The sequence below is a fragment of the Coregonus lavaretus genome, assembly GCF_964263955.1.
Source record: "Coregonus lavaretus genome assembly, chromosome: 14".
In the NCBI taxonomy this organism is placed as follows: Eukaryota; Metazoa; Chordata; class Actinopteri; order Salmoniformes; family Salmonidae; genus Coregonus; species Coregonus lavaretus.
In genome coordinates, this window is record NC_140001.1 from 20,129,486 (window position 1) to 20,157,247 (window position 27,762).

General features: G+C 43.6%; 1 protein-coding gene across 1 annotated transcript in view; it reads left to right on the forward strand.

The window, feature by feature from the left end:
• The first annotated feature begins 3,582 nt into the window (after nucleotides 1-3,582).
• Nucleotides 3,583-27,762, forward strand: part of LOC311141928 (sarcoplasmic/endoplasmic reticulum calcium ATPase 2-like) — a 36,816-nt gene continuing 12,636 nt past the window's right edge. Inside the window, exons 1-8 of the mRNA XM_084177441.1 lie at nucleotides 3,583-4,025; nucleotides 8,771-8,788; nucleotides 8,995-9,077; nucleotides 11,282-11,386; nucleotides 13,258-13,396; nucleotides 23,794-23,874; nucleotides 26,330-26,415; nucleotides 26,760-27,224. Coding sequence (XP_084033567.1) covers nucleotides 3,908-4,025; nucleotides 8,771-8,788; nucleotides 8,995-9,077; nucleotides 11,282-11,386; nucleotides 13,258-13,396; nucleotides 23,794-23,874; nucleotides 26,330-26,415; nucleotides 26,760-27,224 — 1,095 coding nt within the window. The 5' untranslated portion in view covers nucleotides 3,583-3,907. The remainder of the gene's footprint in view (nucleotides 4,026-8,770; nucleotides 8,789-8,994; nucleotides 9,078-11,281; nucleotides 11,387-13,257; nucleotides 13,397-23,793; nucleotides 23,875-26,329; nucleotides 26,416-26,759; nucleotides 27,225-27,762) is intronic.

The window sequence follows — 27,762 nt, forward strand, 5'->3', positions numbered from 1 at the left end:
CATATAAGGAAATCAGTCAATTGAAATAAATTCATTAGGCTCTAATCTATGGCTGGGCAGGGGTGCAGCAATGGGTGGGTCTGGGAGTGCATAGGCCCACCCACTTGGCAGCCAGGCCCGCCCGTCTGGGGAGCCAGACCCAGCCAATTAAAATTAGTTTTTCTCCACAAAAGGGCTTTATTACAGACAGAAATACTCCTCAGCTTGAATTGCTAGGGGGTTGGCGCATGTTGGGGAAAATGTAGGGAAAATACCACATTTTTCAGAAAAACAGTCGCTTTCAAACTAGGGATTTCATGGCTAATTAAGGTAAAACAGTAATTCTGCTCATAGATTATGCATATATGAACTACACATTGACACATCCAGCTCAAAGCGGGAGGTTTAAAAATACTTAGTAGTCACCAAAGTTCCGGAGCATGTCTTCAATACAATATTTGAAGATTATTGATATTTGTTTGTATTTCTGTCTGACTAGTAACAGCCTACTAAAGGGGATGGATAACAATCAATGATAAATCAACTGACAGGTCATCCTTAGAATATATCTCTCCCATTCACAAATCTGAATACCTCGGTCTATAAATGCTGATGTGAATAAGGGGACTTGTCACTCGCTGTACCCATGTCTTAGCTTTGACTATAGCGTGGGGACTTGAAGGGGGCATTCACCCATGGTAATTTCAGCCCCCCCACCCCTCTCATTCCTCCCTCTGGGTATAGCATATACACTATATATACAGAGGTATGTGGACACCCCTTCAAATTAGTGGATTCGGCTATTTCAGCCACACCCGTTGCTGACAGGTGTATAAAATTGAGCACACAGCCATGCAATCTCCATAGACAAACATTAGCAGTAGAATGGCCTTACTGAAGAGCTCAGTGACTTTCAACGTAGCACTGTCATAGGATGCCACCTTTCCAACAAGTAAATTAATAAAATGTCTGCTAGAGCTGCCCCGGTCAACTGTAAGTGCAACCACACACAAGTCTAATATCAATGCATAGTGCCAACTGTAAAGTTTGGTGGAGGAGTAATAATGGTCTGGGGCTGTTTTTCATGGTTCGGGTTATGCCCCTTAATTTCCAGTGAAGGGAAATCTTAATGCTACAGCATACAATGACATTCTAGACGATTCTGTGCAACAGTTTGGGGAAGGCCGTTTCCAGATTCAGCATGACAATGCCCCCGTGCACAAAGCGAGGTCCTTACAGAAATGGTTTGTCGAGATCGGTGTGGAAGAACTTGACTGGCCTGCACAGAGCCTTGACCTCAACCCCATCGAACACCTTTGGGATGAATTGGAACGTCGACTGCGAGCCAGACCCAATCGCCCAACATCAGTGCCCGACCTCACTAATGCTCTTGTGGCTTAATGGAAGAAAGTCCCCGCAGCAATGTTCCAACATCTAGTGCAGGAGTACTCAAGTACTTTTTGAGAAGGTCCGGTCACAGAAATGTCCTAGGTGGCAAGGGTCCGGATGGATAATGTAATTTATCGGCGTAGTAACAAACCCCCACCTCGCAACATTTTACATTTGAGTCATTTAGCAGACGCTCTTATCCAGAGCGACTTACAGTTAGTGAGTGCATACATTTTTCATACTGGAGGCTGGTGGCAACCCATGCGACCCCAAACTGTTCACACCCCTCTTGTTGGCCGAGAGAAAATGTTGCAGTTTTAAAGCTAATTTCCAGCAATTCTACACATTTTGCATGGGGAAGAGATTTTTTTAGCTGTTTTAAAGCTAATTTCCTGCAATTATATGAATTTTCCCATGTCTTATGTGTGTTTATATAATACCAGGTGGAGGCTGATATAGCAGCAAAGGGGGGACCAACTCCATATTATTGTCCATGATTTTGGAATGAGATGTTCGACGAGCAGGTGTCCACATACTTTTAGTCATGTAGTGTAACTCAATATACTGCAGACACAGAGGAGGCTGGTGGGAGGAGCTATAGGAGGACCGGCTCATTGTAATGGCTGGAATGGAATCAATGGAACGGTATTAAACATATGTAAACCACATGTGACTCCATTCCATTTATTCCATTCCAGCCTATACAATGAGCCTGTCTTCCTATAGCTCCTCCCACCAGCCTCCACTGTGCTGACAGCCACAGTTAGCAGTCCATCCCTGTGCCAGATGGATTGCTTGTGAATTCTAGAAGGAAACTTGACTCGGAACTGTGGATAGAATTATAACTGACAACAGGATCGGCCTTGTCCCCCTGGATGCCTCCATTAAGAAGTGTCAACAGATTAAACATGCCAGTCCTGTTTAATGAGCTTACAATAATGCCCCCTAATAAACACAGTGGGGTGTCATCTTAACCTAGTGCCCTTCGCTGACATACTTCACACCATCATAGTAGTTTGCCTGTGATTGCTTTGCATCACTTGGTTTGACAAAGAAATGCTGCCTTTGTTCACATCAAATTATGATGTCAGGTGAGGTCAGGTGAGGTGAATGCATGCATGCAAATATGAGCATGCTGCTGGGGTCCAGTCACTCTCATTGTTGTTGGTCATACTAATGTACGTAAATACTGGCTGTGGCTAGGTATGCAAACCCAGAGTGTGGATCACAATCTATGCTGGTACATAGACTTTACATAGACAATATCCAACCTGTTCAGTATCCCATGTCAAAGTATATTGTTATAGTTTACAGTAAATAGTCGATGGCTTTTTATTTTGCTAATTTAGTAATTTTAATGACAGCCCTATGATTCAGCTAATTATGGCCCAGACTAAATATCATGCTAAGTTTTATTTTAACAAGGTGTGTTTTTTATTTTTATTTATTTTATTTATTTAACCTTTATTTAACCAGGTAAACCAGTTGAGAACAAGTTCTCATTTACAACTGCGACCTGGCCAAGATAAAGCAAAGCAGTGCGATAAAAACAACAACACAGAGTTACATATGGGGTAAAACAAAACATAAAGTCAAAAATACAACAGAAAATATATATACAGTGTGTTCAAATGTAGCAAGTTATGGAGGTAAGGCAATAAATAGGCCATAGTGCAAAATAATTACAATTAGTATTAACACTGGAATAATAGATGAGCAAGAGATGATGTGCAAATAGAGATACTGGGGTGCAAATGAGCAAAATAAATAACAATATGGGGATGAGGTAGTTGGGTGGGCTAATTTCAGATGGGCTGTGTACAGGTGAAGTGATGGGTAAGGTGCTCTGACAACTGATGCTTAATGATGCGCTGGAATAAAAGCTTGTAGGCCTACACCTCTGGACCCTGAGTTGGAGAACCCTGAACTAGGGCCTACTGATCCTGGGAAAGGGAAATGCATCAACATGATTTTCTGCATCATATTCAGATTACTACAGTCCGAGTATTTGTTTGGCCGTGTTTGTCACTGGCTGCTAATATCAAATTCTTGGTAAATCCTTACTTTTGAGAGAACATTTCCGGACTACTTCTGTCCAATTAGAGTAGTCCACATACGGAACATGCAAGAAAGGGGCAGTATTGAGGCACTTTTGAAATAAAACAGATGCGCTTTACAGTGTGTTACCACTGAAGCTGAGACAGTAGACCAACGCAAGCCGAGGGCAGCGCAAGGATTGGACTGGGTGAATGCAGCCCTCAGCAGTGGCGATTGTGGCATTCTTTTCCACCATTTTTGGGGAGATAAGAGGACACCCAATGTAACGTTAACATTAATCGAAGGAGAAAGGGTCATTTTTCGTTTCAATTAGCTCGTTCATCAGGCTAATAATTTATTATTTATAGCATCTGGCAGTTATCTGAATGCATATTTCACAGTTGGCACACTGTATTTCTTCTTCTGAAAGTGTTGACTTTTAAAGAGACGCAGGCGGCTGAGTAAACGAAGTACAACTGACATAAGGAGCCGATTGTCCACCATGGATAACGCTCACACAAAGAGTGTTGAAGAAGTTTACAGCGATTTTTCTGTCAACGAAAGCACGGGACTTGGTTTGGACCAGGTGAAACGTCAGAAGGAGAAATGGGGATCGAACGGTACGTGAACCTCTAGCTACACTTCTACTACCGGTACCGGTATTTAAGCTAACTATATTCCACTCACGAGGGAACGAAATCAGGGTTTCCCAAAGTCGGTCCTGCCCCCCCCCGGGTACACGTTTTGGTTTTTGCCCTAGCACTACACAGCTGATTCAAATCATCAAAGCTTGGGAAAGACCGAGTTTGGGAAACCCTGGACTAGATAATGTACAGTAATTTATGTCCGTTGTTATGGTGCTTTCAAGACAACAGGGAACTCGGGGAAAAAATGAGGTCAAATCATGACGTCAGTGATCTTCAGGTCGGAAAGTTGGAACTCTAGAAAGAGTTGGATGACCATTCAAAACGAATTTTCCCAGATGGAGCTCGTTTTTCCCCCCGAGTTCCCAGTTGTCTTGAACGCACTGGTCTGAGATTTCCCAGTTCAGAGTCCTTTTGAACGCGGCATTAGCTAAACGTCAGCACTCACCCGGCTTGGTCATTGGTTGACGTCATCGTAGACTACCTTGTGGGTTTCAATCTTACGTTTTCAATTTTTTTTACTAAAGGAAGTAGTTACACTGGGGAATTGTTCAATTAGTTCATTTTCAAGGGTGTTTAAGACCGCTGACCTGTGCATTTGGGGCAGGATAGCCACCCGCAACAGGTCCATGTAGCTAGTTAACGATGCTAGCAGGCTAACTAACGTTAACTAAAACGAAAGCTAGTTCATAGGATCCTGTGGTCTGTTTTTCTAGATGGTTATTTACTAGTATTCTGCCAGCGCCACAAATGATGACGTCACGTACGTATGGTAATGAGGAAACCTTGTTCATAACTCATTCAAGGATATTGCATTTTAATCAATGGCCACTTTTATTGTGCCGAAAAGAAAAGGCAAGTAATTTATGAAAAAATATATATATATTGTAAACTTTTTTTTTAGACCAATAATGAAAAAAAGTATATGTTGACATTGGTATGTTGAGAATTGGGCTGTAGAGAACTTTTCTACCTGACTCAGCTAAAGTGTATTGGAAAATACTCAGTAGGGTCTTAACTAACCAAATATATGTAGTTTTGGAGGGGGACTGTCATACATATCCAGAAGCACTTTGTTCTCCAACCCATCCATAGCTGAGACGGGTAGAAAAGTTATATCTACAAGCCAATATGTACCCCATGTAAAGTCTATTACAGTGTATTGCGTTTGAGGGCTTGGAGGTGGTGGAGAACGAAGTGTTGCTGGATATGTATGACACAGTCCACCTCCAAAACTACACACATTTGGTTTGTAAAGACCCTACTGAGTATTTCCCACCCCAGTTTATATGAGACGGGTAGTAACGTTTTTTTCTCGACAACCCAATAAGTATCCCATATACAGTGTTTTGCATTGCAGTAAATGGAGTTGGTAGAGTAAGGAGTCACCAACACTCTGTATTAAACCTGTTGCCCAGCACAAGAGACCAATTAAAGTTTCAGACTCTATTGAGTAATTCCAATAACGTGTATTTTTTTTCATGTAGCATACACAATTGCTTTCAACATCAAATACAATTTTATTTGTTATATGCGCAGAGTGTAGACTTTACTGTGAAATGCTTACAGTGGGGAAAAAAAGTATTTAGTCAGCCACCAATTGTGCAAGTTCTCCCACTTAAAAAGATGAGAGAGGCCTGTAATTTTCATCATAGGTACACGTCAACTATGACAGACAAATTGAGATTTTTTTTCTCTCCAGAAAATCACATTGTAGGATTTTTAATGAATTTATTTGCAAATTATGGTGGAAAATAAGTATTTGGTCACCTACAAACAAGCAAGATTACTGGCTCTCACAGACCTGTAACTTCTTCTTTAAGAGGCTCCTCTGTCCTCCACTCGTTACCTGTATTAATGGCACCTGTTTGAACTTGTTATCAGTATAAAAGACACCTGTCCACAACCTCAAACAGTCACACTCCAAACTCCACTATGGCCAAGACCAAAGAGCTGTCAAAGGACACCAGAAACAAAATTGTAGACCTGCACCAGGCTGGGAAGACTGAATCTGCAATAGGTAAGCAGCTTGGTTTGAAGAAATCAACTGTGGGAGCAATTATTAGGAAATGGAAGACATACAAGACCACTGATAATCTCCCTCGATCTGGGGCTCCACGCAAGATCTCACCCCGTGGGGTCAAAATGATCACAAGAACGGTGAGCAAAAATCCCAGAACCACACGGGGGGACCTAGTGAATGACCTGCAGAGAGCTGGGACCAAAGTAACAAAGCCTACCATCAGTAACACACTACGCCGCCAGGGACTCAAATCCTGCAGTGCCAGACGTGTCCCCCTGCTTAAGCCAGTACATGTCCAGGCCCGTCTGAAGTTTGCTAGAGTGCATTTGGATGATCCAGAAGAGGATTGGGAGAATGTCATATGGTCAGATGAAACCAAAATAGAACTTTTTGGTAAAAACTCAACTCGTCGTGTTTGGAGGACAAAGAATGCTGAGTTGCATCCAAAGAACACCATACCTACTGTGAAGCATGGGGGTGGAAACATCATGCTTTGGGGCTGTTTTTCTGCAAAGGGACCAGGACGACTGATCCGTGTAAAGGAAAGAATGAATGGGGCCATGTATCGTGAGATTTTGAGTGAAACCTCCTTCCATCAGCAAGGGCATTGAAGATGAAATGTGGCTGGGTCTTTCAGCATGACAATGATCCCAAACACACCGCCCGGGCAACGAAGGAGTGGCTTCGTAAGAAGCATTTCAAGGTCCTGGAGTGGCCTAGCCAGTCTCCAGATCTCAACCCCATAGAAAATGTCATGCAATAAAATGCAAATTAATTACTTAAAAATCATACAATGTGATTTTCTAGATTTTTGTTTTATATTCCGTCTCTCACAGTTGAAGTGTACCTATGATAAAAATTACAGACCTCTACATACTTTGTAAGTAGGAAAACCTGCAGAATCGGCAGTGTATCAAATACTTGTTCTCCCCACTGTACATGTAGGTAGGGGTAAAAGTGACTAAGCACTGAGGATAGATAATAAACAGAGTAGCAGCAGCCTATATGAAGAATGTGAAAGTGTGTGTGGCGTCAATATGTGTGTGTGTGTGTGTTGGAGTGTCAGTGTAGTATGTGTGGGTAGAGTCCAGTGAGTGTGCATAGAGCAAGAGTCAGTGCAAATTGTCCGGGTAGCCATTTGATTAACTGTTCAGCAGTCTTATGGCTTGGGGGTAGAAGCTGTTCAGGAGGCTTGGCGCTCCGGTATCGCTTGCTGTGCGGTAGCAGAGAGAACATTCTATGACTTGGGTGGCTGGAGTCTTTGACAATTTTGAGGACCTTCCTCTGACACTGCCTGGTATAGAGGTCCTGGATGGCAGGGAGCTCGCCCCCAGTGATGTACGTATTATCCTCTGTAGCGCCTTGCGGTCGGATGCCATACAGTTGCCATACCAAGCGGTGATGCAGCCAGTCAAGATGCGCTCAGTGGTGCAGCTGTAGAACTTTTTGATCTGAGGGCCCATGACAAATCTTTTCAGTCTCCTGAGGTGAGAGCGACGTTGTCATGCCCTCTTCACGACTGTGTTGGTGTTTGGACCATGATAGGTCCTTAGTGACGTGAACACCGAGGAACTTGAACCTCTCAACCCGCTCCACCACAGCCCTATCGATGTGAATGGGGGCGTGCTCGGCCCCCCGTTTTCTGTAGTCCACATACCCATATTTGTGTAAACTTTCAAAAATAAAACTAGTTTTATTTTTACGGGCTCCTTTTTTTTTTTGCACTGATCTTAAACTTTTTTTGAACATGAGTGAAAAGAGCTTCTGGACATCAGAACAGTGATCACTAACCTCGATTTGGATGAGGATTTGTACTTCAATGAGTCGGCGGCGAAGGACATACTGCTCATCCCGGACCAGGCCCAAATCCCAGACACTCGTAAAAGGAAGAGGCAGCGTTATAGAGGCCGGCGTGCGGCATACCTGACGAGTCTACGTCGGCAAGTGGATAAACCGCTTCTACCCTCCGTTCTATTGGCAAACGTGCAATCACCGGAGAATAAACTGGACGAGCTCCGTTCGAGACTATCCTATCAACGTGATCCTGAAGAACTGTAACATCCTATGTTTCTCGGAGACGTGGTTGAACAAGGACATGGAAAATATAAAACTTCCTGACGGATTGACCCCAGGTGGTGAGGGTAGGCAGGTGGCTTAGTCCCTTCCTGTACTCCCTGGCCGTGCATGACCGACAACATGACGGTGGTAGGCCTGATCACCAACGATAATGAGACAGCCTATAGGGAGGAGGTCAGAGATATACACAAGATATATTGGGTGTCTGACAACATTCAAGGTGACCTCTGAAAACATGGGTTAAAAAAAGTTCCCTATAGTATGGTCACCACCATGAATTCAAACATTGATTGGGTAATATGCTTACCCTCTACGACTTTTGATACTGTTAATGACTCAGCTGAATTCAAGGCTGTGGTTTCATGCAGTGAATGCAATTAAATGAAATCCCTGTTTTTCAGGTTTCTGATGGCAAAGGTTTAGCTTTGCACAATCTAAACCAGCACATAGGGGGTTAGTGGGAGTCATATGGGTCGGTGGTAGTCAAAGCTGAGGTGGAGATCAACAAATTGCAATGCCATATCATGATTGATTGTCAGAATTTTAATAACCGTTACTAAACCATTTTCCCTAATGGTGTGTTCTCTTTTCCTTGATGCACTTTGGATTGGACCATCTCCAGAGCTACCTGCTGAAGAAGGTAACACTTGTTGAAAATAGTTTGTTGTAAAAATTAAACCTAATTCTGATATTTTGCCCAATTATTTGCAAAAGAGCTGATCTGATTGGTGAAAAGACCAATTAGTGAAAAAATATCAGGAATGGGCTGCATGTGTAAACGTAGCCTATGTGATGCATTCTCTTTTTCTTGATTTCATGTCATTTTACACCTCTTTCATTCCACAGGGAAGTCTCTATGGGAGCTTGTTGTTGAACAGTTTGAAGATTTACTTGTACGAATTCTTCTGCTGGCAGCTTGTATATCTTTTGTAAGTATATCACCTGGACTCTTTGTTTCTGAGATGGGGTTTAGGACACACTAAATTGTTTTAATAGGCTAGTCCTTGATATCAATCAGCCAACATTTTACATTAGACAAATATAGATTGATGTGAGTATTAGAAGCATGTCACTCTGATAATTTAGTCACGGTATTCTTGGTGTCACTGTAAAGGTTTTAAATTAATAGAATTGTGAATGCATTTGATTAATTTGGTTTATTACGCAGATGTGACAATCCCGATGTGCTGTGTTAAGTTGTCTTATAAGCAAACCCCTAAATCATCTGATCATCTGCTTGCTGTCTGGAGGTGCTGAAAAAAGCTTGTGAGTAGGAGTGGGCTGTCTAATGGAAAGGGAACGTTTGTTTGGCCTAGTGGCATGAGAGGTGTGGACAGCAAGTGTTTGTATGCCTCTGCTGAGGTTACACTCTCAGATCAGGCTGCTAAACAGCTGAGAAGGCTAGCTACACGTCTGAGGAATGGTGACAACAGCAGTTGCTTGAATCGAGTTGCTATCACCATGTGTCTAACAAGACATTTGAGTCATCTTATACTCTTTCAGCGTAATCACTTCTATCAGGGTTCTTGCTGGTAGTTTGCCTTTCTCCTCATGTTTGGACATTTAACGTTACATCGTTATTGGGAGTAAGAAGCCTATACACAAGCTAAATGTTTTGGTGGAAATTTAACTGACAGTATGCAGTGATCTAGCCTAAATTCCATAGTTCTACAGTATTATCAGTGTTCCTCTACATCTGTGTTTACTATTCATGTTCTTAGGTAGTGGACAGACGGATGTTTCTGCATTGGAAAATGTAGTGTCAGATACTAAGCACCTTGACTTGAGGAGATGGGGTCCTTTTGAGGCCAGTATGGAGGGTTCAAGAGCTGGAATCTATAATCCCTGGTGTGTGTGTGCGCGTGTGCGGTGTGTTAGTCTGCTAGAGGAGCTGGGATGTAGTGTACCCAGCCGTGCGATATGGAGGTGTCGGTGGCTGCTGTCTGACCAGGGGACAGGGCCCTACTGAAGACCAAATTTGGGCTCTGACCTTCAGTGGGAGGACACACGCCAGACGAATACACCACACCCCATGCCCCTCACTCCCATACTTTTGGTCGGTGGTCAGTTATTAAGTCGGATCTGATTGTGGGAGTAATAGGCTAATAGACGGAAAGAAACGGGTGCAGCAGGGTGTTCATGATGCTGTCAGTGTTATGCAGCTTTGTCTCGTTGAAGTGAATTTGTGTGCGCTTATTCTCAGCAGTTAAGAGGGACATTATTCAAATGAGTCCCACTCCCAGAAGTGTTTTTATCTCCTGTTTGTGAGAGAGGAAGAGTGCTGAGTTGGAGAAGGGCTTTGTTACATGCACAATGTGTGGGTTGTGACTGATTACAGAAGCAGTGGTCCTCCTGGTAACTGGTTTAATGTTGTGTGTGTGTGTGGGGGGGGGGGGGGTTTGGTTTGAGGTGGTAAGATGGTTGTCTGTTGGTTTCAGCTGCTCATTTTGACATGCATACTGTGCATGATACTGAGGGCCATTGATTAATTTGGCCAAATGTACTGTTATGTGCTGACACTGAAATTACAGATACAGCATTACAAATCCAGTCAATCTGTTCTAAGCTTTGTAGCCTTACTCTATTTTCTGAGTTTGATTGACAGTTTTGTAGTGCAAATGCAATTTATGTGCAAACTTGACCATAAACCTAAATTAAATCTGGCAGCATGATTTAATGAAATTCTGGTTCAATAATCACCTCCATCGTTGAAGAAAAGTTTCAAATTAAATCATGTTGCCAGACTAAAATTAGGTTAATGGTACATTTTGCACTTATTAGCTCAAAGCTTTTTAAAATGTTAGAAATGTGACGGCCACTGCTAAATTAATCAGTCATATCAGAATGCATAAACTCTACTACTACCATGTTTAAATACAGATGTTGTTGGGTCCATTGGCAAGCATGGATGGAGTTTGTCTGTTTTTACAGCTCTCACTAACAGCCATGCGTTCCCCATCATGACATTTAGTACAACCTTATTTCACAACATACTTCAATCATAGTCTTCTTAATATGATTATGATCATTTAAATGCGTAGTTGTAAGTAACCAGGGGGAATAATGTTGCTACGTACTCCTGTACTATGTCCTATATGCAATAATGTATCATCTTTGTCTTGTTTACCTTTAGGTCTTGGCCTTGTTCGAGGATGGAGAAGAAACAATCACAGCCTTTGTGGAGCCTTTTGTAATCTTACTCATTCTTATAGCCAATGCCATAGTGGGTGTGTGGCAGGTGAGCAACTAACATTACATCATTTAGACATCTTTTACAGTATCTTCAATGTCAGTGTGGAGCTGCAATGTCAATGACAAAGTATTCAGAAACTATTGTTTTGGTGCAGGCTGTGGAAAGGAATACTTCTACAGCTTGTATGCTGCTAGCTAGTGACTATAGGCGAAACAGGCCACCATAAAGAGTTACAGGTAGGAGTATCCACAAGTCTCATACATTCTGCTTCTTGGTCATATGCCCGTTTGATGCTTTACTCTATTTAACATGCTTTTCAATGGAAAGTAGAAGTGGGTCATTGACTACATTTGAGACAGTTTAGATGAGACCAAAGAAAACTGACAACCCCTCCTCTCGCCCAGCCTTGACATGTCTGTTGCTTTGCTGATGTTTACACACAGTGGTCTCTTAGACATTCTCTAATCCATATTTGCAGTCAGCCTGTAGCAGCACAACTAGGCTGTATGCTCCCTTAGGATGTATTATTTCTGTCTAAACTCATGCATATTTCTGGCCTGCATGAGTTTGTCCAGAAGAACTAGGCTACATTTCCTCAGCAGTCTGCCTTCAACATAGATGGCATGTTTGTGAGCAAATGGCCTTGAACATTTGAATCCAATCCATAAAGCATTTATGTGCAGCCAAAGAACGAGCATAAAATATTGGCAATCACTCTGTTTCAAACAACAAGTTGATAGTTGTTTTTTTTACTCAGTTTAGATGGCCAATTTATAGTGTCAGATAGAACTTCTGTCACGCTGGTTGACTTTGCTTACACTGCCAGGCAGCTCCTAGGAGGAATGTTCATTAAGCCAAGCTAGTGCGTGCAATGGAGTAGACTCCAACATTTACATTTAAGTCATTTAGCAGACGCTCTTATCCAGAGCGAATTACAGTTAGTGAGTGCATGCATTATTCTTTTTATTTTTTCATACTGGCCCCCCGTGGGTAACGAACCCACAACCCTGCCGTTGCAAACGCCATGTTCTACCAACTGAGCTACATCCCTGCCGGCCATTCCCTCCCCTACCCTGGGCCAATTGTGCGCCGCCACATGGGTCTCCCGGTCGCGGCCGGCTACGACAGAGCCTGGATTCGAACCAGGATCTCTAGTGGCACAGCTAGCACTGCGATGCAGTGCCTTAGACCACTGCGCCACTCGGGAGTACTGAGTACCAAGCTCTGTCCCCGTAGCCCTAAATTACCATACTCAACAGAAAATGATAGGCTCTTTATTAACTGATATGAATCAATCAAATGTAATTTATAAAGCCATTTTTACATCAACTGTTTTCACAAAGTGCCATACAGATACCAAGCCTAAATCCCCAAAGAGCAAGCAATGCAGATGCAGAAGCACTTATATGTTGAAGCTGGTCAGGAAATGTGGACTTTAGGACCAAGCATTCTATTCCTCTAAGTTATTGAGTAAACACAAACATGACTTTCGCACAGTGTGTGAATTTTCTTATTTAGCTGCTGTTCTCATAAATGTGACTTTCCCTATGACACAGTGTTAACAACTTACACTTCTGTTTTCTTAAGCATAATCAGTATAGAAATTGACTATTTTCTGAATTGAAAATATGCAAAGGGAATCACCTGGTCATGCACTAGCTCTAAAAATATTTCCTGCTGTCTATGACTGTGGTTACATTTTGCCAGCCCCATCCATCAGAATTAATGAAACAAAACTGCATGGTTAGGCTGTTGAAGTGACAGATTGTGCCTTTTAAAGGAAGTCGCATATCTGCAGTTTGTGGGATGGTGAAAAGTCAAATAGGCTTATTTGATTTTAAATCTATAATGTCATCAGATCATCTATTTCAGTATGTAATATGTAACCACACAGTCAACATTTCTAATCTACACAGGAACGCAATGCTGAGGATGCCATTGAAGCCCTTAAAGAGTACGAGCCTGAGATGGGCAAGGTCTACCGCCAGGACAGGAAGACTGTTCAGAGGATCAAGGCCAAAGAAATTGTGCCTGGAGACATTGTGGAGGTTGCTGGTAAGTTGGCCCTGTCTTTCTCAGTGCTGTAGGATGCATTAAACCTACACCATTTTTGATGATTCAGTAATTTGGCTTATGAATAACCATTGTTTAAGATTTAACCAAAACAGTTCTTAGTCTTTGTTAGGAAAAAAAGGACACCTCACTCAGGTATAGTGGCTTGCAAAAGTATTCACCCCCCATGGCATTTTTCCTATTTTGTTGCCTTACAACCTGGAATTAAAATTGATTTTTGGGGGGGTTTGTATCATTTGATTTACACAACATGCCTACCACTTTGAAGATGCAAAATATTTTTTATTGTGAAACAAACAAGAAATAAGACTAAAAAACACAGAACTGGAGCGTGCATAACTATTCAAAGGCAATACTTTGTCAAGCCACCTTTTGCAGCAATTAAAGCTGCAAGTCTCTTGGGGTATGTCTCTATAAGCTTGGCACATCTAGCCACTGGGATTTTTGCCCATTCTTCAAGGCAAAACTGCTCCAGCTCCTTCAAGTTGGATGGGTTCTGCTGGTGTACAGCAATCTTTAAGTCATACCACAGATTCTCAATTGGATTGAGGTCTAGGCCATTCCAAGACATTTACAGTGAGGGAAAAAAGTATTTGATCCCCTGCTGATTTTGTACGTTTGCCCACTGACAAAGAAATGATCACTCTATAATTATAATGGTATGTTTATTTGAACAGTGAGAGACAGAATAACAACAAAAAAATCCAGAAAAACGCATGTCAAAAATGTTATAAATTGATTTCCATTTTAATGAGGGAAATAAGTATTTGACCCCCTCTCAATCAGAAAGATTTCTGGCTCCCAGGTGTCTTTTATACAGGTAACGAGCTGAGATTAGGAGCACACTCTTAAAGGGAGTGCTCCTAATCTCAGCTTGTTACCTGTATAAAAGACACCTGTCCACAGAAGCAATCAATCAATCAGATTCCAAACTCTCCACCATGGCCAAGACCAAAGAGCTCTCCAAGGATGTCAGGGACAAGATTGTAGACCTACACAAGGCTGGAATGGGCTACAAGACCATCGCCAAGCAGCTTGGTGAGAAGGTGACAACAGTTGGTGCGATTATTCGCAAATGGAAGAAACACAAAATAACTGTCAATCTCCCTCGGCCTGGGGCTCCATGCAAGATCTCACCTCGTGGAGTTGCAATGATCATGAGAACGGTGAGGAATCAGCCCAGAACTACACGGGAGGATCTTGTCAATGATGTCAAGGCAGCTGGGACCATAGTCACCAAGAAAACAATTGGTAACACACTACGCCGTGAAGGACTGAAATCCTGCAGCGCCCGCAAGGTCCCCCTGCTCAAGAAAGCACATATACAGGGCCGTCTGAAGTCTGCCAATGAACATCTGAATGATTCAGAGGAGAACTGGGTGAAAGTGTTGTGGTCAGATGACCAAAATGGAGCTCTTTGGCATCAACTCAACTCGCCGTGTTTGGAGGAGGAGGAATGCTGCCTATGACCCCAAGAACACCATCCCCACCGTCAAACATGGAGGTGGAAACATTATGCTTTGGGGGTGTTTTTCTGCTAAGGGGACAGGACAACTTCACTGCATCAAAGGGACGATGGACGGGGCCATGTACCGTCAAATCTTGGGTGAGAACCTCCTTCCCTCAGCCAGGGCATTGACAATGGGTCATGGATGGGTATTCCAGCATGACATTTTTTTATAATGGATTTAAATGGTGCTCCATGGGATGTTCAAAGTTTCGGATATTTATTTAAAACCCAACCCTGATCTGTACTTCTCCACAACTTTGTCCCTGACCTGTTTGGAGAGCTCCTTGGTCTTCATGGTGCCGCTTGCTTGGTGATGCCCCTTGCTTAGTGGGGTTGCAGACTGGGGCCTTTCAGAACAGGTGTATATATACTGAGATCATGTGACAGATCATGTGACACTTAGATTCCACACAGGTGGACTTTATTTAACTAATTATGTGACTTCTGAAGGTAATTGGTTGCACCAGAGCTTATTTAGGGGCTTCATAGCAAAGGTGGGGAATACATTTGCACGCACCACTTTTCCGTTATTTATTTTATAGAAAATTTTTAAACAAGTTATTTTTTTCACTTCACCGATTTGGACTATTTTGTGGATGTCCATTACATGAAATCCAAATAAAAATCCATTTAAATGAAAGGTTGTAATGCAACAAAATAGGAAAAATGCCAAGGGGGATGAATATTTCTGCAAGGCACGGTAAATGTTATTTTTAACCGGACTCATGAATCCAGGCATGGTCAGGCTGACGTTGAGCAGCAAAAGCTCATTTCAATTGCCCTCTCCCCCCCAGTCCCACTGCAGAGGTGACACCCTACAGGAGTGGTGTATTTTTGGATGTTTCTATTAACCCATTGTCCCAGAGGACTAGTCACTAGTGGTGCTAAGGACCTCTCGAATCACGTGTGCATGTTTCCTGGGGTGCTAAACTCACGAAGGTGCACTGCACACGGCACACCACCTTTTCGAGGCTCACATTGAGTTCAACCATAGCACCATGCTAGCACATATCCATTGGAGCCGGTAAACTCAACCTTGGAGTGGCTCGTCTCTCACATTTCCTCAGTGTAGCTTGTGAAAGAGCCTGGAGTGACTAGCACTTTAGCAGAGAGAGAGATGTTTCTGATTGATTTTCAGTGGAATTGTGTCCTGGAAAGCATGTGGCTGCAGTGCAGGGGGGATGGATGTAGACGTAGTCAACTGATGTGCAGTAAAATGCTGGAGTCTTTGAAGCGCTAACGTTATCATGATACTTGGTTTAACCCTAAGCCACTGAGGTGATACTGGGTTTTTCTGTGCATAGTGGTGGGTTTTATTTTTAGCCTGTCTAGATTATGGAATAATGGTGTATTTATAGCAGGCAATGACGGTAGTTCCTCTCTGGGGAAAAGTCTTGCCATGTATGACGTGGGACTCCAAGCAGGACTCCAAACTCACCTTGAGAAGGGCACCGGCAGCACTGAGTGCATTTTCTATTCAACCCATTGTTTTAGAGTGATGGAACATTTGGTTTGGGGGTTGATGTTTAACAGTACCTTCATGATGATATGTTATCAAAGTGGGTCCTGGATGTATTAGTGGGTGTTCTGTATATTTGCCTTTATTTGTTGCCCAAGAATCCTTGACTGGTCCTTGCTGTGTGAATTCCAGCCTCTTTGTGCTTCATATGTTACAGTCCCCTGTAGCTCAGTTTGTAGAGCATGGCGCTTGCAACGCCAGGGTTGTGGGTTCGTTTCCCACGGGGGGCCAGTATGAAAATGTATGCACTCACTTAACTGTAAGTCGCTCTGGATAAGAGCGTCTGCTAAATGACTGACTAAAATGTAAATATGTTTGTTGAGTGTATGCATGATTGGTTGTGTAGAGTGAAGATCGCTTATGGTTTTGCTGTGTGTTTACCCAGGAAAATGGCTAACAGCCTTGCTCGGAAACCAGACTCTCTTCAAGGGAACAGTTGGTAAAGCAGATATTGTCCGAGTGATGCGTTGTGGATGCTGTCAGGTGGAGATTGAGAATGTCACCTAAGCTTAGAGAGCACATTGGGTAAATCCTGCAGAGCCTTTTCATATTGGTTTCTGTGAGGCTGCTTTCTGAATGTTTTCCCAAATCCCCAGTGTGACCCCCTGCCATGCAGGAAGGCTGGTCATGACGCAGATGCCAGCTTACTGCTGAGGCAGAGGACGCAGGCTGCACTTACTGGTTGAGCTGTGAGCAGAATACTAAACGGGCCAATCTCTGGCCCTGCCTGTCAGGGTACCACTGTGGGCCCTGACACAGCCAGCCTCCCGCTCCACTCGTCAATGTGTTTATTGCACATAGCTAGTAGTCATCAACATAATGTGTCTGTAGCCAGGGGTGTTGCAGTTCCGCAGGACTGAGGAGAGACTGACCTGGTCCCTGGCTGGTGCATGTTCAGTACGGGCCCAGATACTGATAGGGCCAGTCGGTGTGGGGTGGGATGAGGGGGATGATCTCTCAGCTGCTTTTATTGTTTGGACAGCAAGATTACCTTGTAGGGAAGTCTGTCAGTGGTGGATAGCGATCCCACCCCTCCAAGCCCAATGCACAGATACCCTACCCATCAGCACCCTCCATGGCCTGGGATTCCAGACACTCATCATGGCATGTGGCATTTTGTGTGGCCTGCTGTGGGGTCTTTTGGCAAGTGTGTGGTCCAGCCAGGTGTTTGCTGTCCCCAGCTTGTCTGCAGGAGACACAATGGCTGTCTGTGTCTTAGATGAATGAGGCGGAGGGATCTGTATGAACTTGAAAAAGGGATGCTGATGCAGTAACAACCTGCTGTTCATTTAGCCCTGGGACCGGTTTCCCAATAGCGATGGAAGTTTGGAGTGTTTTAATGATGCATCTTTCCTACAAGGGCCGAAGATGTAACATGCATTTCCCTAAACACCCCGTAGAGAGAATGTTTAATAAGTGAGTCATTGAAGCATGTGTCGATGCTGATAGGATCGAAAGATCAGATAAGCTTTCTCCATTCAAATCTTACCTTAGCATTAAAATTGTTCCACAATACTGACGACGGATCAGCTCCTAGAGATTATATCACCTATGGCTGCAAATATTGAGGCGGCTTATTCTAATGCTTATCCTATAATAATGCACTAAATCAAGATTTGGCACACAAATCTGCGCACATGTTACGCATCATGAAGTATATTGAGCCACATTTTTTTACAGTAGTCTACAATTAGCAAAATAGTGCTCAATTGATTGAACATGAAATGTATTTCAATATGATTTTAAATATATACAGTGCCTTCAAAGTATTCATACCCCTTGACTTATTCTACATTTTGTTGTTACAGCCTGAATTCAAAATGGATTAAATATATTTTCTCACCAATCTACACACAATACCCCATAATGACAAAGTAAAAATATGTTTTTAGATTTTTTTAGCAAATTTATTGAAAATGAAACGCATAAATCTAATTTACATAAAAATATAATTAAATGTTATTTGTCAAATGTGCCGAATACAACAGGTGTAGACCTTACCGTGAAAAGCTTACTTAAAAGCCCTTAACCAACAATGCAGTTCAAGAAATAGAGTTAAGAAAATGTAAATAATAAATAGTCCGGGTGGCCATTTTATTAATTGTTCAGCAGCCTTATGGTTTGGGGGTAGAAGCTGTTAAGGAGCCTTTTGGACCTAGACTTGGCGCTCCGGTACTGCTTGCCGTGCGGTAGCAGAGAGCACAGTCTATGACTTGGGTGGCTGGAGTCTCTGACAATTTTTTGGGCTTTCCTCTGACACCGCCTAGTATAGAGGTCCTGGATGGCAGGAAGCTTGGTCCCAGTGATGTACTGGGCCGTACGCACTACCCTCTGTAGCGCCTTACGGTCGGATGCCAAGCAGTTGCCATACCAGGCGACGATGCAACCAGTCAGGATGTTCTCGATGGTGCAGCTTTGGAACCACACGGCCAGGTCTCTGACCTCCTGCCTATAGGCTGTCTTGTCGTTGTCTGTGATCAGGCCTACCACTGTTGTGTCGTCTGCAAACTTAATGATGGTATTGGAGTCGTGCTTGGCCATGCAGTCATGTGTGAACAAGGGTGTACAGGAGGGGACTGAGCACGCACCCCTGAGGGGCCCCCATGTTGAGGATCAGCGTGGCAGATGTGTTGTTACCTACCCTTACCACCTGGGTGCGGCCCGTCAGGAAGTCCAGGATCCAGTTGCAGAGCGAGGTGTTTAGTCCCAAGGTCCTTAGCTTAGTGATGAGCTTTGAGGGCACTATGGTGTTGAACGCTGAGCTGTAGTCAATGAATAGCGTTCTCATGTAGGTGTTCCTTTTGTCCAGGTGGGAAAGGGCAGTGTGGAGTGCAATAGAGATTGCATCATCTGTGGATCTGTTGGAGCGGTATGCAAATTGAGTGGGTCTAGGGTTTCTGGGATAATGGTGTTGATGTGAGCCATGATCAGCCTTTCAAAGCACTTCATGGCTACAGACGTGAGTGCTACGGGTCGGTAGTCATTTAGGCAGGTTACCTTAGTGTTCTTGGGCACAGGGACTATGGTGGTCTGCTTGAAACATGTTGGTATTACAGACTCAGTCAAGGACAGGTTTAAAATGTCAGATGCACTTATTGATGAAGCCAGTGACTGATGTGGTGTACTCCTCAATGCCATCGGAAAAATCCCAGAACATATTCCAGTCTGCGCTAGTAAAACAGTCCTGTAGCTTAGCATCTGCGTCATCTGACCACTTCTGTATTGAGCGATTCACTGGTACTTCCTGCTTTAGTTTTTGCTTGTAAGCATGAATCAGGAGGATAGAATTATGGTCAGATTTGCCAAATGGAGGGCGAGGGAGAGATTTGTACGTGTCTCTGTGTGTGGAGTAAAGGTGGTCTAGAGTTTTTTTCCTCTGGTTGCACATGTGACATGCTGGTAGAAATGAGGTAAAACTGATTTAAGTTTCCCTGCATTAAAGTCCCCAGCCACTAGGAGTGCCGCCTCTGGATGAGCATTTTCTTGTTTGCTTATGGCCTTATACAGCTCGTTAAGTGCAGTCTTAGTGCCAGCATCGGTTTGTGGTGGTAAATAGACAGCTACGAAAAATATAGATGAAAACTCTCTGGGTAAATTGTGTGGTCTACAGCTTATCTTGAGGTACTCTACCTCAGGTGAGCAATACCTTGAGACTTCCTTAATATTAGACATCACGCACCAGCTGTTATTGACAAATAGACACACTCGTCTTACGAGACGTAGCTGTTCTGTCCTGCAGATGCACGGAAAACCCAGCCAACTGAAAGAAGAGGTTGACCTTAAGACAACAGGGGAAACATTAGTACTCTTCAGAGCTTCTTCTTTCAGAATACATTACTGTGGTCAGACTAGCCTTGTACACAGCTTCTCGTGACGACGTGGAAAAGTGCATTAGAATATTAAGAAGACTGCTGTGTGGAGAGGAGAAGGAAGGTGGGATGAGTCATCAATACTCCCCTTTCATTGAGCTAAGTACAGGGATAAACAGAGGGTTTAATTACAACCTTTTCATGGTGTTGATGGCAACAGAACGCGCTGGGATAGGGACAGGACATCCAAAAGAGGTCGTTTTTAAGTATCCATTTCAATGTCTGAAAAAAAATCTTTGTCTACTGTATGATATGTATTTTTCAACAGTACAGATGTTTTCCCCAGCATATAGAGGCCATAGATAGTTTGAAGGCATGTTGACCTCTGTTCTTCCTTTCTATCTCCCAGCAGAATCCTGGCAGATGGGCAGCATCTGGTCTATATCTCACACAGCACAGGCCACTGGTCTTAATCTAGGTGTCATGTGACTCCGTCGCAGTGTCTTGTTGCAACCAATCCTAGGACAGGACATGGTGATCTGTCTGTAGTGTACTGTACAGTCCTACACACAGTTATTTAGGTTATGAGAGGAGACTAGGGATCTCAATACACCCACTGAAAACAGGAAGTAAAGATTAAAGCCAGACACATGGTTGTTACTCCAGCTAGCTTTAGGCTAGTGTTCATGTTTATGTTCACATGGCCTCCTTTTTCCTTTTGTAATTTTCTCTGATTCAACAAGTTCTTTGGCATTTGAATTGTTAGTGTACTGTACACTTGGTTAGTGGTGAATGCTTTCTAGACAATAACAGCTGGTTAAGAGCACTTGAAGAGTTCTAGGACTTAGTTACCCGTCGAGTGCTTCTAAAATAGCTTCCTCAGAATGAGCTTTTCAGCCTTTTTTTGTAGCTGCCATAAGCACCTGTACCCTCAGGATTGGCCACAGAGAAGCCTGCTGCGTCATGCAGTCATACACAGCAGGGCCTGTTTCAGTCTGTCAGCTAAAGCAGTTTGTCTGTCTTCCTGGTGTGGTGGCCTTGCTTGGACTTACTCCATTGTTGTAAAGAAGGGCACCCCTGGGAGTCATGTCTGGCACTGGTTCACGGACTCTTGAGTCTGTGCCTCTTGTTGCTACGCTGCCTGTCTCACTTGCCTAGGTGTGGAGACTCACTTTTTGGCAAGCCTTAGGGTGAAAGTATTCATGTTTGAGGAGACGTTTGGCCTGGTACCAAGTAGGATGTTGACTTAAAGGGACAGATGATAAACACACACTTCATCCAGAGCAGGTCTGGCCAGTCTAACTGCACCAGGACAATGTCATGTGTGTCTTATGTGTTTTGCACCCCCATAATGACATCAACAAGTGTTATTGTAAATGGCTTTAAGCCATCCTGATTTGTCTCTCTATACCCCCCACCCTGTAGTCGCCAACGTTTCTTAAAAAATGTAATGTGTCTTTGCACAGGAAGTGTTGCACAACCCTAAGGATGTTGCCGTTATGCTTCATGACTGAAGGGGAAACATTTGACTGTGGTCATGTTTTCTTTCTGTTCAGCTTGGTGTCAGATTGTATATTGAAACTCCTCCCAAATGTGGTATCATTCTTTGGCCTGTAGATAATATTATGTAACTGTTTGCCTTTGTCTGAATAGCTTTCAAGTGAGCCCGATGAAAATGTGATGTTGCAGCCCAGTTAGGTCTCCTGACCTTTTCAGAAGTGAAACACATTGTTCCACAATTATTTCGGAGAAAAGCGGTCTCTCATTCACTCACTCACTCATATGATTGGCCCATGTCCACTGATGGTCCAGAACTTCTGGCACCAGTGTCGGCATTAATAAGGCCTGACACACACACCCAACTGCACACCGGGGCAGCTCGCATCTCTCTCTTTCTCTCTCTCTGAGCCAAGGCCTTGTTGGTGTTGAGGCTTATGTGTCTAGCTTTAATATGTGACAGCTTAGGGACACCCGCTTGTTAATTGAAGGTTTAAAAACAAAGCAGTTTGAGGTTCCAGCATGTACTGTGTGCTAAGCGCCACTCCTGTTGCGTCGATGAGATTTGGAAAGCGGGGCTCCATGTCTGAGTGACAGCGGCTTGTATTATCTCCTCCACCTCTTCCTGTGCAGTGGGGATGACAGGAAAACAGCTGGCATTTTAAACCAATCAATCAATCAATCAATCAATCAAATGTATTTTATGATGCCCTTTTTATATCAGCAGTTGTCACAAAGTGCTTATACAGATACCCAGCCTAAAACCCCAAGGAACAAGTAGTGCAGAAGCACAGTGGTTTGGAAAAACTCCCTATAAAGGCAGGAACCTAGGAAGAAACCTAGAGGAACCAGGCTCCGAGGGGTGGCCAGTCCTCTTCTGGCTGTGCCGGGTGGAGATTAGAACAATACATGGCTATTAAGGCCAGATCGTTTGGTCAGCTCATTGGGGGAACATATTTAAATAGTTTTCCCATTTTGGCTGTGCGTATTGTACATCCCATGCTATTTTCCTCTCCTCTCAAGGGCACAGGGGGGATCGGATTAGTTTACTGTCTGTTCAGTCCTGAAAAAGGAATCCTGATATTCATGAACATGTTTCCCTTCCCTGGTTTCCACCAGTCTCCCTCCATCACCCAGATTGGGCATATTATTCCAGGACTCACTGTGTCCTGAAAAGAAAGGTAATGTTTGCATGACTGAAAATAAACCTGTTAGCCTTCCCTTTTTCCTTTTATGTCTGCTTTACATATCACCTTGAGTTTGTCTTGGGTTGGGCTGGTTTAAAAATGACTGAAGATTCATGTCTTCCTCTTTTGTCTCCTTTGCAAGATGGTCTGTGTGTGGAGGTGTTTTTATTGGGGAAATACATTTTTACAGGCCAGCCTGGTTACAGGAAGACATTGTAATACCATGTTAAGTCTCCAGGTCTGTGAGAGCCAATAGATGTGTTTTTATGTAGAACTGTGACCTACAGCGTTTATGTACTAATAGGTTGCTGAATCAGGACGCCACAATTCAGATGTGGCCCAAATTGTCTGTCTCCTTTGGGATGGGCCTTTTATGTCTCACCAGTCCTCCATTTCCTCCTCCTGCTCTGGCTCTCCTCCTCTCTCCTCTACAGTGATGGAAGCCCAGTACTCTGCCTCTGTGTGGCACAGCAACAAACCCTGAAATGAGCTATAGTCTATCAGTTAACACTGATGCTGAATAAATGACTTCTATATTTCAGAGAACGGCTCAGTACTCTTCAAGGTCAATTAGTCTAAGCACTCTGTATTTTTCATAATGTTCTGCTTTTAGTATGGGCTTAGACTTGAATATGGCTTTGCACATCCATAACCAGGTCTTGAGACCTGTAACTGTATAGTATCTGTTGTGCTGCTACAATGAGTTGACGTCATGGGCAGAAGTTATGGAGGTCATATTAATTATCTGTCTAGTTTTCCCTGATTGCACAATTTGCAAAGCATTGTTGTACATCTATTATGTTTTTAAATCTGTGTACCTCTAATTCTGTCTGTATGTCTGGTTTCCCCATCCCCAGTTGGAGACAAGGTTCCTGCAGACATCCGTCTTACCTCCATCAAATCTACAACCCTGAGAGTAGACCAGTCCATCCTGACCGGTAAGACACGTGGCTGTTTGCTGCACTGTTTTTCCTATACTGAACCAACTTAGGCTACTCTACAACTCTAGTAAAAATTGACAAACTGCCTTACTCCAAAAGCATAACAAAACTCTCTCTTCCTGTGTAATGGCAATGTATGCTAATTTCAGATGTTCTACATCTAGCTTTAATGATAGTATGAGCTAATCAAAGCCTGCAAGCATACTGTATGACTTTTAATTGTCTGCCACAGGTTTATTTGCTTTCAGTCCACATAGGCAAACTTGAACTGTTTACAGTGCCTTGCAAAAGTATTCCTCCCCCTTGGTGTTTTTTCAATTTTGTTGCGTTACAACCTGTAATTTAAATGGATTTTTATTTGAATTTCATGTAATGGACATACACAAAATAGTCCAAATTGGTGAAGTGGAATGAAACAAATAACTTGTTAAAAAAAATTCTAAAAAATAAATAACAGAAAAGTGGTGCGTGCATATGTATTCACTCCCTTTGCTATGAAGCCCCTAAATAAGATCTGGCGCAACCAATTACCTTCAGAAGTCACATAATTACTTAGATTGCACACAGGTGGACTTTATTTAAGTGTCACATGATCTCAGTATATATACACCTGTTCTGAAAGGCCCCCCAGAGTCTGCAACACCACTAAGCAAGGGGCACCACCAAGCAAGCGGCACCATGAAGACCAAGGACCTCTCCAAACAGGTCAGGGACAAAGTTGTGGAGAAGTACCGATCAGGGTTGGGTTATAAAAAAATATCCGAAACTTTGAACATCCCACGGAGCACCATTAAAATCCATTATAAATAAATGGAAAGAATATGGCACCACAACAAACCTGCCAAGAGAGGGCAGCCCACCAAAACTCACGGACCAGGCAAGGAGGGCATTAATCAGAGAGACCAAAGATAACCCTGAAGGAGCCGCAAAGCTCCACAGCGGAGATTGGAATATCTGTCCATAGGACCACTTTAAGCCGTACACTCCACAGAGCTGGGCTTTACGGAAGAGTGGCCAGAAAAAAGCCATTGCTTGAAGAAAAAAATAAGCAAACACGTTTGGTGTTCACCAAAAGGCATGTGGGAGACTCCCCAAACATATGGAAGAAGGTACTCTGGTCAGATGAGACTAAAATTGAGCTTTTTGGCCATCAAGGAAAACGCTATGTCTGGCGCAAACCAACACCTCTCATCACCCCGAGAACACCATCCCCACAGTGAAGCATGGTGATGGAAGCATCATGCTGTGGGGATGTTTTTCATCGGCAGGGACTGGGAAACTGGTCAGAATTGAAGGAATGATGGATGGCGCTAAATACAGGGAAAGTCTTGAGGGAAACCTGTTTGTCTTCCAGAGATTTGAGACTGGGACGGAGGTTCACCTTTCAGCAGGACAGCAGGCATACTGCTGAAGCAACACTTGAGTGATTTTAAGGGGAAATGTCTTGGAATGGCCTAGTCAAAGCCCAGACCTCAATCCAATTGAGAATCTGTGGTATGACTTAAAGATTGCTGTACACCAGCGGAACCCATCCAACTTGAAGGAGCTGGAGCAGTTTTGCCTTGAAGAATGGGCAAAAATCCCAGTGGCTAGATGTGCCAAACTTATAGAGACATACCCCAAGAGACTTGCAGCTGTAAATGCTGCAAAAGGTGGCTCGACAAAGTATTGACTTTGGGGGGGGCTCAAGTTTTCAGTTTTTTTGTCTTATTTCTTGTTTGTTTCACCCCAAAAAATATTTAGCATCTTCAAAGTGGTAGGCATGTTGTGTAAATTAAATTATACAACCCCCCCCCCCCCCCCCCCCCCCCCCAAATCAATTTTGATTCAAGGTTGTAAGGCAACAAAATAGGAAAAATGCCAAGGGGGGTGAATACTTTAGCAAGCTACTGTATTCCTCCTCCAGAACCAAGTTATTCAAAACTTTATTTGATAGGTGAATCATGTCGCTAACAAAACACCTCCATAGACTGGTGTATTATAATACGCCAGTAATGTAAGAGCCAGTTCAAACCCAACAGCTCAGCCCCACCTCACAACAGCTTTTTACTTTAGCTTATCAAAATAAGACTTGCATTATTAATTTAATATCATGACACGATTTAATGAATTGAGTTCACCTCTGAGTCTAGAGCCAGGGTTTTCACTTGATCCACATTATGATAAGAGGCTTTGCCCTGCATCATGCGCACAAGCACCAAGAGCCATGAATGTTACACATTGATTGTGGAGTGGTAGTCTGATTGTGGAGTGGTAGTCTGATTGTGGAGTGGTAGTCTGATTGTGGAGTGGTAGTCTGATTGTGGAGTGGTAGTCTGATTGTGGAGTGGTAGTCTGATTGTGGAGTGGTAGTCTGATTGAAGTTGATATAGTTTTTCCCTGAGGCTTTAGACACAGACAAAGGGGTATCCGTGTGATATGTGACCTGCGCTGCTCTCTGCTATGATTCCAGGCGAGTCGGTCTCTGTCATCAAGCACACCGACCCAGTGCCTGACCCTAGAGCTGTCAACCAGGACAAGAAGAACATGCTCTTCTCTGTAAGCAACACTCTTCTCTCTTCACTTCTTACTGCTCCTTGTAGCGGCTGTGTGATGATTGAACTCTCCACCATCAGCTAGTAGTTTGAGCTTGTCCTTCAGTTACTTGTTTACAGTCAAGCTCAATAGAGTTGAAGAACATGCTTGATGCATGAATCCTTTAACTTTCCTTAACATAATTAACAAATTATGCCAGCATCACTCAATATCAAACATGTACTTAAATATACAGACCCTGCTATGTTATTTTGGTTTGTAAAAGTGGTTTAATTTTCTATCTAGTCTGCTCTCCTCATGCATGTGTATGATTGTGTGGCCATAATATTCCACCTGTGTGTTTTCAGGGCACCAACATCTCGTCTGGCAAGGCTATTGGGGTTGTGGTGGCTACGGGTGTGAACACTGAGATTGGTAAGATCCGTGATGAGATGGCAGCCACTGAGCAGGAGAAGACCCCCCTGCAGCAGAAGCTGGATGAGTTTGGGGAGCAGCTGTCCAAGGTCATCTCTCTGATCTGCATCGCTGTGTGGATGATCAACATCGGCCACTTCAATGACCCCGTCCACGGAGGCTCCTGGATCCGCGGCGCCGTCTACTACTTTAAAATTGCCGTGGCCCTGGCAGTGGCCGCCATACCCGAGGGTCTGCCTGCTGTCATCACCACCTGCCTGGCCCTGGGCACCCGCCGCATGGCCAAGAAGAACGCCATCGTCCGCAGCCTGCCCTCTGTGGAGACCCTGGGCTGCACCTCTGTCATCTGCTCCGACAAGACCGGCACCCTCACCACCAACCAGATGTCTGTCTGCAGGGTGAGTCTGGTTGATTGTTTTGGTTGTTTTACACACTGACTGGACAGAGAGGTCTGCCTCTGAATTGGCTCTGTTGCATTACCTTGCTGTGATAGTGTTTGAGAGTATGTGTATGTGTGCAAAAGGCTCTTTGTAGTGGAGAATCAAGAGAGAGATGTGTTACACAGAGGCGGGGAGGCAGTGACGCGCTGCGGCTTTGATATACATTCAGCCATTGGATGACTGTTCATCCGCGGTGCTCTTGCATAACTGACCTTGCGTCACTGCTCTGCGAAGCATCTAGCCCCTCCCTCCCTCTGAGTGGCACCCCAACACACCTACAGCTCTTTCCCAGTGCAGAGAGACATTTCATGATTAATTGAGCATGTTTATTTTATTTTTGGTGAATATGCACAGGTCTTTGGAACTGCTGATTCCACTCCTTTAAAATTTGACCTGTTGCATTATTTAGTAGGCCTATGTCTATCAAACGTTTCTGGATGAGAGGCTCTTTATTTGGTAGCGGCCATTTATTTACCAGAATAACTTTCTTTTGATC